Source organism: Panthera pardus, unplaced genomic scaffold, assembly GCF_024362965.1.
Source record: "Panthera pardus isolate Hobbes unplaced genomic scaffold, ASM2436296v1 HiC_scaffold_18, whole genome shotgun sequence".
Taxonomy (NCBI): Eukaryota; Metazoa; Chordata; class Mammalia; order Carnivora; family Felidae; genus Panthera; species Panthera pardus.
Window position 1 is genome coordinate 975,480 of NW_026526743.1, and position 16,011 is coordinate 991,490.

General features: G+C 56.4%; 1 protein-coding gene across 1 annotated transcript in view; it reads left to right on the forward strand.

The window, feature by feature from the left end:
* The first annotated feature begins 230 nt into the window (after positions 1 to 230).
* The window catches only part of PPP1R37 (protein phosphatase 1 regulatory subunit 37), a 41,637-nt gene continuing 25,856 nt past the window's right edge, over positions 231 to 16,011 (forward strand). Inside the window, 1 exon segment of the mRNA XM_053905470.1 lies at positions 231 to 773. Coding sequence (XP_053761445.1) covers positions 572 to 773 — 202 coding nt within the window. The 5' untranslated portion in view covers positions 231 to 571.

Consider the following 16,011-nt stretch of genomic DNA (forward strand, 5'->3'; position numbering starts at 1 on the left):
AGCTCCGCCACGCAAATGTTATTTTTATCAACTCCCTTCCCCTCACAGTTGCCTGAGCTCGTGACGAATGTGTGCGAGTCTGAACGTTAGTTATCTAGTTGGAGGAGGGTGGCGGCGTGGGGGCGGCCCACATTCGCGCTTGCGCGCTGCTCCGGGAGACGGCGTCCACCTCGCCCCGCCCCTCGTACTCTGCAGTTCCGGCTCTGCAGATTCACTGCTCACGTTTCTTTTTCCCGTGGCTCTTTCTGCCTTTTGTTACCTGCTTCAACAACCCGCGAGACCACTCTACCCGCGAATAGCGTAAATTGATTTTCTGCTTTCATTAGTACGCGCCGAGCTCCCCGGCTGTTAACGAAAGTGCGGCTGCGAACGAGCAGGCGCGCGCGGGGCTCGGGGGAGGCGCGCTCGAGCTCCCGGCGGCGACGACTACGACGACCAGGAGGGAGGACGGAGGCGGCGCCTGAAGCAGCGGCGGAGCCCATGCCCCGGGACGGCGGGCGGGCCCGGAGAGACAAGTCCGGGGCCCGGGACATGTCCCCGGGGCCCCCGTGAAGAGGCGGCGGCGGCGGCGATGGAGACCCCGCCGCAGGAGGGGCCGCCCGGGCCGGGCGCGGACGGCGACGCCGAGGAGGCCCCCGGCGAGGCCCGGTCTCCCAGCCCCGCATCGTCCCCCGCCGACGGGCGCCTCAAGGCTGCGGCCAAGCGCGTCACGTTCCCCTCCGACGAGGATATCGTGTCCGGAGCAGTGGAGCCCAAAGACCCCTGGAGACACGGTAGCTACTGCCGGGGCGCGGGGGCGGGCTCGTGGCTGACCGGGAGTCAGGGCAGCGTCGGGCATGGAGGCGGTGCTCGAGAAGTTGCACCTAATGATTTAAGGAGACTGTCGTCACTTTAGGGCTGCAAGGTGTTTGAGACGGGGTGGCTGTTAGATTGGGAAGGTGAAAAGTAGCTGGTTTATGCCCCGCCGCACTCCTCGCGGACGCTGAAGGTGGTCGTTTTAGGAGTTAAAATGATAAGCAATCAAAGAAAGTTTGGAGGCCAGGGAGATCGGGCGGGCGGTAGCCTTTGAGATCATAGTCCCACTTCCCCACCCGCCCGAAAGGGTAAAGAGAGCCGTCTGGGGAGGGAGAGGGGGGTCAAAATTGGCGTTCCAAGGGCAGGTGGACGTTTGATGGGCCCATAGGGCTGGAAAGAGGTTAAGCTGCTAGTCTGCAAACCTCGGGGCGAGGGGGTAGTCATGCCGCTCACTTTTTTGGCTGTGAGGAGGAAGAATAAACCAGCGGGACTGTGGCTGTGGAGGAGTTGGTAAAACCTGGGGTTGGGAAAAGGGAGTCAAGCTAAACGGCTTCCCAGAAAAGGAGCAGAGTTGGTGGTCACTTTGGGGGTGGACGAGATAGTCGGAGGAGGTGTTGGATCTTGGCATTAAGAAGAAGAAAAGTCACTGCATGCCTTCTTTGCTTTCGCCCAAAAGTGAAGCACAACATGATCAGCCATTAAGGAGCAGAGGAATTTGGGGGCCTGGCTCTAGAAGGGTCTCTTTTTAAAATTTTCCTCCCCCCTCCCCGCCTTGAGAAAGAGTTAGGGATTTGGAGTTGCCGGTCGGTAGAAAGTAGGAGCCGGAAGAAGTTTGCTGGCTTGAGACGTTGGGAGAGGGAGCAAGTCTGCCGATTCTGGGTTCCCTGGAGGTCAGATTAGTGTCGGAAAGGGCAGCTGGAGGAGTGTGTGTGTTTTGCGTATAGAGCTAAAGTCGGAAAGTCGCTTCATAGATGAACGGCAGTGTTGAGTCTTTCTGTGCGGGGGACGTCGGTCAGTCTTGGCAGGGTGGAGCCCACCAAGAGAGGGATCAGCCTGGTCCCGGCTCAGTAGAAGTTGGTCACTTGGCCGCTGGAGAGAGGAGGCACTGTTGCTAGTCTGTGCGGTGGAGGAATTGAGGACTTCGTTCAAATCCTGACTCCTTTTTACCCACTTCCTGACCTCGGGCTGGTTATCTAACTCTTCGGAGCCTCAGTTTTCCGACTGTGAGGTGGGTGACAATACCCCTGCCCCGGGGGCATTTAAGAGAGGACTAAATATGATGATGTACGAAAGGTCATTGGCGAGGATGAGCTTTCACGAAGTTGCAGTTGATGTCGGTCAACGTGGGTGATGTGGGGTGATACCGGTGATATTGGTGATTTGAGGGGCTAGTCTGGAGAAGTCAGCTCATGGGGTTGGGGCCTGGATGTCTCTGCTTCACAAGCTGCCAGCAGAGGGGCGGAGAGGGTGGGCCGTGTGTGTGGGCCCCGGGGCAAGGAGAAGGGCGGATGGGCAGTTTGTGTGGGCTTCAGGGTCATGGGGGGGGGGGGGGGCGGGAGAGTTGGCACAGGGTGGAGCAGCGGGGGCAGTTTCTGGTGTGCAGGTTCCCAGAAGAGGAACAGCTGTGTGTAACCAGCTGTTTGCTTTTGAGTCAAGCTGTTTTTCCACCCTGAGCCTCCTGTTCTTTGCTCTGCAAATGGAGGTGCTAATTTCTACCGCCGGGTAGTTGTGAGGATTAAATACAATAGTCCTTGTAAATTCTGGCCACATAAATAGCAGCTGCTGTTCCCCCGGCAGGGGAGAACGTCAAGAAAGAGGGGTCACTTGGAGTCTGGCTGGGAGGAGTTTGAGGGGATGGTTGCCGATCAGTCTTCCCCGGCTTAGGCGGAGGTGGCCACAGCTTACAGGCTGGGGGAGTCCGTCCTTTCTGGCAGTTTAAAGAGGGACGCAGGGACTGGTTAGGACTCCCTCTCCGGAGGAGTCGGTGGGTCTGAGGGAGAGAGGCAGCGACATGGAGAAGTTGAGAAATCAGTGTGCGGGCTGGAAGAGCACATGTGTCGTGGCTGGGGTGGGGTGGGGTGGGGTGGGGTGGGGGCTTGGCCTGGCTGTGACGGAGTTGGGTGATCTTGGTCCCCAAGCAGGGGAGGGGTCATGGGTGCAGTTGGTGAGGTTAGTGGAATTCGCAGGACGGGAAGTTGGAGGGCCTGCCATGCTGAGGAGCAGGAGGCTAGCCTCTGTGCCTGGGGAGGACAGCGGGTTGCTGCCTGGCCCAGGACCAGGGAAGGTGGAGTCTTGCCAGGCCGTAGAAGCGGAGACTCAGTACAGAAGGTTGGGCCAAGGGGGGTTACCCGGTTGGGAGGCCAAAGGGTCTTGGCTGGGGGCTGCAGGGAGGACTTGGTCCGTCCTAGAGGAGGGCGGGAGATCTGTTGGACTTGGTCTGTAAGCCGTGGGAAAGCACAGAGGGTGTCATTTGAGCTGCGGACCTGGTGGGCAGGGTGACGGAGGAGTCATTCTGGGGCCTGCTGTGGTGATGTGACCCTGAGGTCAAGGGTCAGGGGACTTGGCAGTTCCGATTTGGGAGTGAGGTCACCCGGAAGCCGTTCTTCTGTCGTAGAGATGGAGAAGTTGGCTGAACCAGGAGAGGTGCAGGGGCACTCCCGAACTAGGGGAGTCGGGGGCCCCAGTACAGGGTGACCATTCAACGGGGAGAGCTGGGCCAGGCCCTCACCGAGCCTCCAGCTAGGGTGGAGGAGAGCCAGGCCCTGACTAGAGCGGTGGCCCAGCCAGGCGGGAGCCTCAGGGGGTGTCTTCCTGAGGGCGAGAGCCCCATCAGGCCCTGCCAGAGGTCACGTGTTGGGGATCCCTAGACATGAGATGGATCTGGACTGGGGGAGTTGTCTCAGGCCTACGGAAGCTCAACCCAGCCCAGCACTCAGAGGGGCCTTGCCTGGCTCCCGTGTCACGCAGTGTCCCCACCCACCTGCCCCCAGTGCTGGGGTCCTGCTCATTTCCCTCCGTGCATTAATGGCCGTCTGATGTTTCCTTACGTGCTCGTTTCCACGCTCGTGGTCTCTCTCCCCAACTGACATGGGAGAGCAGACGCCGTCCGTCCTCGTTTCCACTTCCTCGGCCCTTCAGAGGACACGCAGTGATCGTGGTTGAACGAGCCCCGGTGAGCATGTGTGCAGCTATCCTGGAAGGGGTGACCCAGGCCAGACCCGGGCCCCATGGAGCCAGCGTGCACGTGCAGGCCAGCCGTGGCGGCAGCGCGCTGTGGCCTCCAGCGAGGCCCCTGTTCTTGCTGAGTTTGTTTCCTCATCTGTGAAGTGGTGATCCCTGCCCCGCTGACCACCCAGGATGTCCGAGCAGATAGGATGAACCCGGTGGGGCGGGGCCTGCTCCACAGGCCAGTGTGCGTGGTCGGGAAGGGAAGCTTGGGGAGGAGGCAGGGTGGAAACCGAGGGGGAGAGACCGCCTCAGAGCTGCCACACTGGCCACCTGTGGGCTCCACTCTCCCTGGGGGTAGACGGGGGCCCCAGTGGAGGAGGGGCTGGCTGGATGCACCCCACCCCACGGTGGCTGGCCCCGTGGTCCCAGCTCTCCTGAGGGACTTGTGCTGGGGACCCTTGTAGACCAAACTGCAGGCGTGACCCAAGGCTCGGCTTGTCTTCCCGTCCCATGAACGCTGTGTGGGCTTCGCGAGACAGGTGTCGGAGAGCATGTGACACCGGCCGCAGTCTGGGAGGCTTGTCCCCCCTCCCTCCTGGCCTGCCGGTAACCCATTCCCCTCCCCCTGACCTCTGGCCCAGGAGGTTCAGTCCCGCGGTGGGGGGTGGGGGAGTTTTGCCTACCAGGAACTGCTGTGGCGTGTCTGCAGGGTGAGGGGGTCCCAAGGACGAGGCGACCTCTGGCCACCTGAGCTTGGGGCCTGGAGGGGGCAGTGAGGGCAGTGGTGATGGTGTTCTCAAATGGGGATCAGAGGGGGTGGAAATGCTTCACTGGGTGCTCTCATTGAAACCTGTGCTGTAGATTTAGTCCTTGAAACTGGTTTGACAGGTAGAAATGCACCTGTCAGTGGTAGGAAGAGGCCCTCCGTTAAAAGAATCAGCTCAAAAGACTCAGCTCAAGGGGCGCCCGGCTGGCTCATTTGGTAGAGCATGTGACTCTTAATCTCGAGGTCATGAGTTCAAGTCCCACACTGGGTGTAGAGATGACTAAAAAAGATGAACTTTGAAAAAAAGGACTCAGCTCGCGTTAGCACAAGTGGTGGTGTTGCTGGAGAGTAGGGAATGGGGTCGTGGGGGGCAGCTTTTGGGGCCTTTGCCCGGATTTCCATCCGGGCCCAACTTCACCTCCTACTGCCGGCCCTGGCACATCGTCTGCCGTGTGACTTTGGGCGATGTGCCGTGTGACTTTGGACAATTGTGCTCTCTCGATTTTTCTGTCTGTAAAATGCAGCTGACAATAGTACCTCCTCATAGGGTGATCGTGAGGATTAAGTAAGATAACAGAGTCCATAGTGAATGCTCATCCCATGTCTCCCTCATTTTTCCTGTCAGTGCCAGTCCTGCAGCCCCACGTAACGCCTCACCGTCAGCGCGCTTCCTGTGTCTGTTGTGTATTTGCACTCGTCTTTCTCCCTGGTCTCTCCCCCCACTCCCCGGGCAAAACCTGCTGCCCTGTCCCTGACCGGGCATGGGAAAGACCACAGGCCCCAGGCCTGATCCCATCTGTTACAAGCTGGGTGACCGTGGGCAGGTTGCCCAACCTCTCCGAGCTGAAACTAAATCAACACGTTTTTCTCACCAGCCTGAAAGGAGGCAATAGAACCCAGATTCTAGACTCGAAGTGCTAGCCTCTCCAGATACCGGCTGCTGACTTTGGACAACTTACGGCTCCTCCCCGGGCCTTAGTCCCGTGTGAGGCATGGACCCCAGCCCCCAGCCCTCTGCCCGCCTCCGGCAGTGTGTTGGTAGTGCCGCTCTGCTGGGCCTGGGCCGGGCCCTTTGCATCCTCAAACTCAGGCGGGCCGCCCTCATTCTTTCCACCTCCAACTCTTTATTTGTGTTCGCATCCTATTTCCCTCTTCAAGGGCACAGACTGTGTGCGTGTCACCTCTGTGACCTCAGCCTGGCGCACAAGAGGGCCTGGGCACTGGATGAATGTCAGAGGAGTGAGGTTAGCCTCACATCTCAGCCGGTGGTGGTGTTTGGGAGAAAGCTTTTTGGGGTAGTTAATCCGGTCTGTGCCGGGGGCTCTTCCCCAGAGATCTGCAGGCTGGCTTTGGCACCCATCACGAGCCCCCAGAAGGATCACGCAAACCTAGCGGGCAGGAGGCAGTAAATAGTCGGTGAGTGAGTCAGTGGCGGTGCACGTGGGCGTGCTTCTGGGAGCGCGGCACGCGTGGCTCTCCTCGGTCTGATGCTCCGAAAGTTAAGAAATGTGCAGCCAGATCCCCCGGGCTGGACTGGCTATAACTAAGGCAGCCTCTGGAAATGGGGGCCAGGAATCTGTGTTTCTAGAAAGCTCCCCAGGTGGCTGTGACAGCCAGGTTTGGCTGTCCTGCTCAGGGCTGAGCCAACGCAACACTCGATCCCAAGACTGCCTTCCAGCCCTCCGTTCAGGGGTGGCTGGGGTTGACCTGGTAAGCTTGTTTGGAGCAAATGGAAGCGTCAGGCTTGCGGTGACAGCAGAAATTCGAGCTGGGAAGGGCAGCCTGCTGCAGTGGAGCGTAGAGGAGCCTGGGTTGAAATCCCTGCTCTTGGATGACCTTAATCGTCACGACTGCTTGCCTTCCGTGTGCTCACCACTGGGCTACACGTATTGTCTCAGTTCAATCGCACGACCACCCCAGGGGGTAGGTGCTGTTCTCCCAATTTGTAGATGAGGAAATAGAGGCACAGGGAAGTGATGGGGCTTACCTGAGCTCACAGAGCCAGTAAATGGGTGAGCCGGATCCAAACCAGGCAGTCCCCTGCTCTTACCTCTGTCTCCTGGCTGCCTGGACTTCCGCAAGTTGCCGCATTCAGTTCAGCGTGCTGCCTGGTTTCTTCACTTGCAACCCATAACCCTTTACGAAGTGGAGAGGACACTTCCAGCTGTGCATCATTGTGGCCGGGATGAGAAAGCGACGGAGTAAAGGGCCCGGCCCAGTTGGCATCTCGGGGATGCGGGTTTGCTGTGTTTCTTGGACAGCTCCACAGCCCCGGGAGGTCTCTGCCGCTCCCCTGCCCTCCGCATTAGGTCCTCGTTCTGACCCTTGGCCCGAGTTCTTGCTGTGCTGCGCGGTGTCCGGTACCTGGTAGGTGCGCGGGACCTCCTGGCTGAACGTGTGACCCGGTTCCCCCACGGCCAGCCGCCACTCACTTAGCATGGCATGGCCGTGCCAGGTGTTCGAGGTCGGGGAATGAGACGGGCCCAGTCCCTGCCTCCATGGAGGTCATAGCCGAGTAAGAGAGACACACAGAAAACAATTCTCATCAAACCAGGGTGCCCGGACTCTGATTAGGAAGAGCTCATAGGTGTACTTGGGCCGGCAGGCAGGCAAGGGGGGCTTCCCGGAGTCGGGGCCATCGGAGGCCCAGAAATCCCAGGAGTTGGTCGGGTGGGCAGCAGTTGGAAGTATGCGGCGGGAGGGGTTGGGGGCAGAGTGGGGGAGGTGCATCTGAGGAAAGGAAAAAAAAGCCGGTCTTCCGGGAGGTGGAGGCAGGAGGGTCAGAGGCGAGGTGGAGGAGGCAGGAAAGAGCACCCAGCTAGCTGGGGCCTCACAGGCCCTGTTAGCCTCAGGGCTGCCCGGAGCCAGTGGAGGGTTTTAAGAAGGGGCATGCCTGGTATTTTTATTTTTTTATTTTTATTTATTTATTTTTTTAAAATTTTTTAACGTTTATTTATTTTTGAGACAGAGAGAGACAGAGCATGAACGGGGGAGGGTCAGAGAGAGGGAGACACAGAATCGGTAACAGGCTCCAGGCTCCGAGCTGTCAGCACAGAGCCCGACGCGGGGCTCGAACTCACGGACTGCGAGATCGTGACCTGAGCCGAAGTCGGCCGCTTAACCAACTGAGCCACCCAGGCGCCCCATGCCTGGTATTTTTAACAGAACCTTCTGGGTGGTGTGAGGTGGGTGAGACTGAGGCTTAGAGACCAGGAAGGTGACCACGGGGTCAGGAACCTGTAGGCGCTTAGCTTCGTGTGGTCCTGCATTGGATGATAGCTGATATTTGACTTCTTTGATTTACTCATTGGCTTTATCTGAACTTTCCCCGCCCCCCTACCCGAAGGTTTTACTATTGCCAGTGTTATCTGTGACCCTTCTAAGGTGACAGGCCCCCCCCCCCCATTCTTTCCTTGGATCTGAGCCCCTGCCCACACCTCCAGTCAGTTCATCCTGCCCTTGGCAGGGGAGGTGGGCAGCGTGTAGGCTGTGCGGTCAGATTCCCGTACCGCCTCCCCCAGGTGGCTTCACCTGCATGGTCTGTTTAGACCCCACATTTCCCAGATCCGGCAAGCTCTAAAAACTGTCCCAGACCTTGCTGGGGTCTTAGCATAATATAGCTGTCCTGGCCCTCTTATAAAATCCAGGGGTGTCTGGGTGGCTCAGTTAGTTGAGCGTCTGACTTTGGCTCAGGTCATGATCTCATGACTGAGTCGTGATCTCACGGTTCATGAATTCGAGCCCTGCATTGTGCTCTGCACTGCCTGGGATTCTCTCTTTCTCTCTTTCTCTCTTTCTCTCTTTCTCTCTCTCTCTCTCTCTCTCTCTCTCTCTCTCTGCCCCTCCCCCACTTGCTCTCTGTCTTTCAAAATAAATAAACTTAAAACAATAAAACCCAGGACATCTCTGAATCCAGAATCCACATCTGGCCCGAGGGTTTCCAGTAGGAGACCATGGAGTCCTCTGTGGGCCTCATTCCCCAAAACGTGTAATGGTAGCAACAGGAGAGGCGCCCAGGTCTCGGGCTCCGGAGCCCCCTGGTGCCAGTCCAGCTCTGCCCCTAGGCGAATCCCTCGAGTTCTCTGCCTCAGTGTCCTCATTTGTCTGGGGCTTAAGGATCAGATTATTCCATACTTGGAAAGCGACTGGAAGGGTGACCGGCTATTACAGGCACTCCGTGAGGATCTGCCGAAGTTGAATGAGGTCATGCCCCTGCTGGGAGCCTGCCCTGGTTCCCTCATCTCTAAGAGCAAGATGATAGCCCCACCTCCCCCGCTAGATGGCACAGGCCCAGGTGTGGGTTCACCCGTGTGAATGTGGGCACGTCCCGAAACATCCCTGTGCCGCGCTGTCCCCGTTTGTGAAGCCCTTTTGGCAGACGAGTCTATTTCAAAGCTTTCAGACTCCTGGGAACAGAGCCAGCCCTCGGGCCTTCGAAGCCGGGAGCACATCCCAGCGTCAGGCAGATCTGGCGAGAGTGCCTGACGTCCTGGACGTCACCGCTCCCTGGCAGACGCTGGCACTGCCCATGCTGACCCTGGATGCCGCTCGTGTCAGGGAGGCCTGCGGCACCGATGGCGACTGGGCTAGATTTGGGGCAGCCCTCCGTGGCTGAGCCCGGGTGGGTCTCCGGGGCTGGAGTTAGCGTGGGAGAGACGGAGGGGGGTCCCAGTTCCAGGAGGGGTTTCGGAGGGTGAGTGCCCAAAGCACCTACGGACCCCATCGTGCTCTGATTGTATTTCCCCCTACTTGGAATACAGATTCCACAAAGGCAGGGCCTAAATCCGTTCGGCTCCCCTCGCCGTCCGCAGAAGCCTTTGCGCCTCCTGTCTCTCCTCAGGCCCTCACGTCCGATGGTGGTGGACGGAGGTGCACAGTAGGCACTCTGAAGCTACTCTCACCCCCTTGCTTATGCTGCAGCTGGTGCAGAGCCGTTGCCTCAGGTTGGGGGGGTGGTTTGGAAGCGGCTGCTGACAGCCACTCATGTGACAGCTCATGTGACTTGCCTGACGCCCTCTTCCTTTCCAGCAGAAGCCCGGGTTGAGAGCCCTGCTGTCTGACGCTCCCTGGAGGGTCTCGTCGGATCCCAGCTGGTCCTCCTGGGGTGGGTGGGCAGCCCCCTCTGGGAACCCGCTGGGGTCAGGCTCGTGTACCACCTTCACGCCCACCCCCGCGTCTCTCCAGTTCTCGTCTCCCGCCGGCTGTCGTCAACCATGTCGCGGCAGAGCTGCCCCCGTCCTGGGCAGAGTGCCTTCCCAGCTGAGCTCCCTGCTGTTTCTCGAAGCAGCAGGGCGTCTGGGAGGGGCTGCCGGGGGGCTGAGGGCAGACACCGGGGAAGTGACCCTGCGGAGGGGTCACGCCTCCGGATGATGGCGGCCGTGGCGGTCAGCACAGCCCGCTTTCGTGGCGCCCTTACCGGGCCTCAGCGCTTCGTGTGCGTCTGCTCATTTAATCTCCGCGGCAGCCAGAAGCAGAAAGCCAGGGCTCGGGGGATGGGGGAGCCGCGTTCAAACTAGAAGGGATGGTTCCCACCCTCCGCTGTGTTTCCAAAAAGCCTCTGAGGGCCCCTTCACCACCACAGGATCGAGTCCCCACCTCCGAGCCTGGCGGGAGACCCTCCCTCCTGACCCAGAGACGCCACCCCCCTCTGCACAGGGCACCCTAAGCCAGTCCCCTGCCTTTCCTGCCCGGCTCCCGCTCATCCTCCCCGAGCTGGCTCCCACATCACCTCCTTGGTCCCCAGGCAGTGCTGCTGCCCAGGGACCCGCCCAGGTTCCCGTGATGCCCCCTCATGCTGTCGTTATCTGTTTGGGCCCATCTCCCCGCACTGGACCCAGACGCTCCATGAGGGATCACACCTTGTCCATCCGGCTCCCCAGAGGAGGCAAACCGCCGACACACCCAGGCACTTTCCCTAGGGACTCAGGGCAAAGCGGGTCTGCTAATGAGTGTCCCACTCTGGATGCCTTGGAACCCTCGAAACCCAGTCCCCGCGGCCTGGGAAAGTCGGGGGCCGTGGAGAGAGCAGGGAAGGGAAGAAGGCATTTACTGAGGCATCATTTGTTCACGCTCCCATGTATTTATTCCTTGCGGGCACACACTTACTTCACCTCCCGGGTGCCAGGCGGACGGGTCCTGACTGCCGCCCCTGCTCCCTCGTGCTTGTTCCACTCTCGCTTCAAATCCTGCCCTGTGACCCACAACCCCCAGTCCAGAGTCCCTGCACTAGCCACCCTTGCTGACCACGGCTGTGATCACCCCGGCCCACGTTCTCCCTGGGTTCAAGTGTGGTGGCTTTCTTTGAGTCCTAGAATGTGCCAGGAGCTCCCCTCATCCCGTCCCGGAATGCTGGCCTTGCTGTCACCGTTCCGGTTTGTCCTTCAGGTACCAGCAGACTCTTCCTTCCTGGCCCTCTAAATCCCCTGTGAGGTGGTCAGCGATCTGTGCATCTGTAGGCCTCCTGAGATTTTCTCTTGCCTCTTAGACTGTAAGGATCATGAGGCGGGATGGGTTTGGTTCGGTGCCACTGTGTCCCGCGGTGCCCACACCGTGTGGCACTGTGCGGGCTCTGAGCAGGAGCTTATGTGGCAGGTGAAAATGAAAGCAATATGCGATGCGGGGCCTTGGGTACCAGACAGGCCCTGCCCTCATGTAGCCCAGGTCCAGAAAAGGAAGTGTGAAGAAGGGAGGGCCCCAAGTCTGCCCCTAGTGTCCCCTCGCCAAGTCTGGCGGACCCCAAAGCTAGCCAGCCTGGTAGAGCACAGGAGAAGCCATATTTGCTGTTGACTTGCTGTGTGTTATAGGTCGAGGCACTGCCCTCTCTGTGCATCAAGATGGTGTCTGAGGTCCTTTCCCACTGCGTGTGTTTCCCCATCTCTTTGCATAGATCACACCCACCATTTAGAGAACTAAATAGGTTCCAGGACCTCCTCCCCATCATGGGAGAGCCCAGGTGCTGGTAGCTGATCTGCCTTTCCACCTTTGTGGCAGGTGACCCGATCCCCTGTCCCCGCAACAACAGGGTGTTACAGGAGGAGGTGGAGGGTGTCAGTGGTGTGCGGCCGCCCACTCAGGCCTCCCTCCTCCCTGTCTTTGCTCCGTCTCACTTATTTTGTAACTCCCTTCTTCCCCCGGGTGGAGTCCTTGCTTCCTGACCCAGCTCTCCCCACTTTGATCAGAGTACCGGGAAAAGCTACGTTCCCCTGGGGAGCCTCCTTCCTTGCCGGGCCTGGGCTCAGCCCTCAGGATCTGCAGTGCTCAGTTTTTGTGGGCTCCCTGTCTCAGCTCTGCCCGCTCGGGGTGGTCCCTATCTGGTGACAGGTCTGTCTTCCCCAGTGGACCGTGAGCCCTGGCCGGGCCAGGACCGTCCCCATTACTGGGATGTCTCGGGCACAGAGCAGATGCTCAGGGAGTGTCATAACATTAGGACGGGGTTGGGGGGTGGGGGTGGGCAGTGGGTATGGGGAGAGCCCAGAGATGACGCGCTCTGTGGAGCCCTATTTAGAGTTACCATGTCTGACAGAGCCCGATCCTGTCTGGTCCTGGGGGAAGACGTCCTCGGCCAGGAGCCTGGCGGGAGCAGCAGGCATCTGAAGGCGGGGCCTGTGACTTAGCCACCACCAGCTGTCGGGTCCAGATGCTTGTCCTCACTGACCACCCAGCCAAGAGGATCCAGGGCTAGTGCAGGCCCCTTCCCCATGGCCAGAGTATAGATTCTTGGAGGTGGAGGGGTAGGTAACCTCCTTGTTTTACCGACGAGGCAGCAGGCCAGAGAGAAGTGGCCTGGAACGCAGGACAGGGCTCCTGCTGCTCTCCTCGGCCACCTCTGTAGCTTCGAGGGGCAGAGTGACCCATCCTGGGGGGTGGTCAGGGAGACCTGCCTTGGCACCTGGGTTCTCCCAACTGGCTGTGTGAAGTTGTTATTTACAGAAAGGGTTTGTGCTCTGGGAAAATGGAGACAACAACTCCAGCCCAGCGTGGAGCCCAAAGAGCTTGTTGGCGGCTAGGGTCTTGGTTTTCTCCTCTTCCCTCACGGAGCTGGTGAGGGGAGTGGGGGAGAGGGGTGTGCAGTCACCCTGGAGGCTGATGATAGTTGTCACTAAGGACAGGATCGCTATCTTGATCTCCTGACTTGAAACACAAATTTTTTTCACTAAAAAAATTTTTTTTAATGTTTATTTATTTTTGAGAGAGACAGAGTATGAGCAGGGGAGGGGCAGAGAGAGAGGGAGACATAGGATCTGAAGCAGGCTCCAGGCTCTGAGCTGTCAGCACAGAGCCCAACACAGGGCTCAAACTCGTGAACTGTGAGATCATGACTTGAGCCGAAGTTGGGTGCTTAACCAACTGAACCACTCAGGCGCCCCAAAAAGAATTTCTTTAATGTTTACTTACTTATTTTTGTGAGAGAATACATGGGTGAGTGGGGTGGGGCAGAGGGAGAGGGAGAGAGAGAATCCCAAGCAGGCTCTGTGCTGTCCACGCAAAGCCTGACAAGGGGTTCAATCTCCCAAACCATGAACCAAAATCAAGAGTTGGATGCTCAACCAATTGAGCTACCCAGGCATGCCCCTTGCTCTCCTGACTTTAAAATTAAGATATGTTCATTGTTAAAAACAAACAAACGGGCGCCTGGGTGGCTCAGTCGGTTAAGCATCCAACTTCGGCTCAGGTCATGATCTCACAGCCCGTGAGTTCGAGCCCCGCGTCGGGCTCTGTGCTGACAGCTCAGGGCCTGGAGCCTGTTTCGGATTCTGTGTCTCCCTCTCTCTCTGCCCCTCCCCCACTCACGCTCTGTCTCTCTCTGTCTGAAAAATAAATAAACATTTAAACAAATAAACAAAAACCTTGGGAAGTCTAATGAAGAAAATAAAAAAATCACTCGTTAATTTCACCATCTGGAAATTTTTTAACAGCTCTCTTGAGATGTAGTTCACACATATTTCACCCATTTAAAGTGTATAGTTCATTGGATTTCAGTTTTTCACAGACTTGTACATCTATCAGCACAGTCGATTTTAGAACATTTCATCACCCCTGTAGAAACCCTCACCCCCTGGCCATCACCCCTCCCCCAACTCAGGCACCTGCCGATCTGTTTTCTGTCTGTTTAGATTCTGGACATTTCATATAAATGGATTTGTGCACTGTGCAGCCTTTTGTGTCTGACTTTTTCACTTAGCATAATGTTTTCAGAGTTCACCCACTTTGTGGCATGTGCCAGAACTTCATTCCTCATTGTTGCTAGAGAATGTTCCATTGTGTGGCTGTATCACGTTTTCTTTATCTTTTCATCTGTTGGTGTACATTTGGGTTGTTTCCACTTTCTGGCTATGATGAGTTAACAACGCTGCTGTGGATGTTAAGGTACAAGTTTTTGTGTGCACGTATGGCTTCATTTCTCCGGGAATGAAGTTGCTGGGTCACGTGGCGACTCTGTTTAACCATTTGAGCAACTGCCACCCTTGACTTTCCCCTCCACAGTGTATGAAGGTTCGGATTCCTCCAGCTCGTGGTTAATGTCGGTCTTTTTTTTTTTTTTTTTTTTTTTTTTTTTTTTTTTTAAGTAAACTCTATTTCCAACATGGGGCTCAAACTCCATGACCCTGAGATCAAGAGTCACATGCTCCACTGACCAAGCCAGCCCGGCGCCCCAGTGTCTGTCCTTTTGATTGAAGCCACCCTAGAGGGCGTGAAGTGGTATCTCATTGTGGTTTTGATTTGCATTTCCCTCATGGCTCATGAAGTTGAACATCCTTTCACGTGCTCATCGGGCACTTGTGTGTCTTCTTGGGAGATACGTCTGTTCAGATCCTTTGCCTGTTTTAAAATTGGATTGTCTGTCTTTTTATTATCGAGTTGTACGAGTTCTGTGCATATTCTAGATGCAAGACTCTTACCGGAGAAATGATTTGCACCACCTGGAATGTTTTCAACATTAAATGCCAGAGCATTTCCTTTCCATCTCTTTTCTATGACTAGATGCGCTGCCACAGATAAGATAAAAATAAAACTGGGAGGATACTCTGTACGGTTGAATATCCTGTGTTTTCACTTCATTTTCCCATTTTTTAAAAAGCATGATTAAAATACATCATCGGGCCACTGTAATTGCTTCTAGCCATTTCCACATTGCTGAGCATTTGGGTCCTTTCCCATTTTCAGTAGCATAAATAATGCAGCGATGTTCATCCTCGTCCATAAATCTTTATGTTCCTTACGGGGAGCTTTCTCAGAAGAAATTCTTAGAAGGTGGTTTTACCAGGTCAGAGGGTAGGAACCTTTGAAACCCTAGATGAGGTGTACCATCCGGGCCCTCCTGGGACTGCAAGCCCTGAGAGACAGGACTTGGTTTTATCTCTTGATTGTCTTTTTTGGATGCGTGAAGGAACAGTATTTGCATTTGGGTATCTTCATACCAGGATGGTGTCTTGTTTTAATGAGCGTTCTTTTGGTAGTTAACCTGTTTATCGTTAACCACATAAAATTCCTCCTTCATGCTCTTTCCCATTTTTGTTTCGGGACCTTTTGTAAGGACTCCTTCCCTATTGAAAATACTGGCTCTTTGGAGTTTCATTGTACTGGTATATTTTTCCTCACGTAGCATTTGCCTTGCTGGGAAGGCTGGGGAGTGGAGCAGGACACCTCTTTCCCTCTGTCTCTCTTTTTAAAGATTTTATTTATTTATTTATTTTCTAATGTTTGTTTATTTTTGAGAGAGAGAGAAAGCACAAGCCAGAGGGAGAGAGAGAGACAGAGGATCCGAAGTGGGCTTTGCGCTGACAGCAGAGAGCCGGGTGTGGGGCTCGAACTCACAAACTGTGAGAGCACGTCCTGAGCCAAGGTCGAACAGTTAACCGATTGAGCCATCAAGCGCCCCTAAAGATTTTCTTTTTAAGTAGTCTCTATAGCCAACATGGGGCTCAAACTTAAAACCCTGAGATCAAGAGTTGCACGTTCCACCGACTGAACCAGTCAGGCTCCCCTCTTTCCTTCTTAAAAAAATCATTTTTGGGGTATCTGGGTGGCTTAGTCAGTTAAGCATCTGACTCTTGATTTCAGCTCAGGTCATGATCTCACAGGTCATGAGATCGAGCCCCCGCATGGGCATGGAGCCTGCTCGATTGTCTCTCTCTCCCTCCCTCTCTCTCTCTCTTTCTGTCTCTCTCTCTCCCTCCCCCCTTCCCCGTTTGTACACGTGAGCGCTCTCTCTCTCTCTCAAAAAAGAATCATTTTCTCCCTTGCTATTTCACTGGATCTGCATAGCAGGGCACCCATCCCAG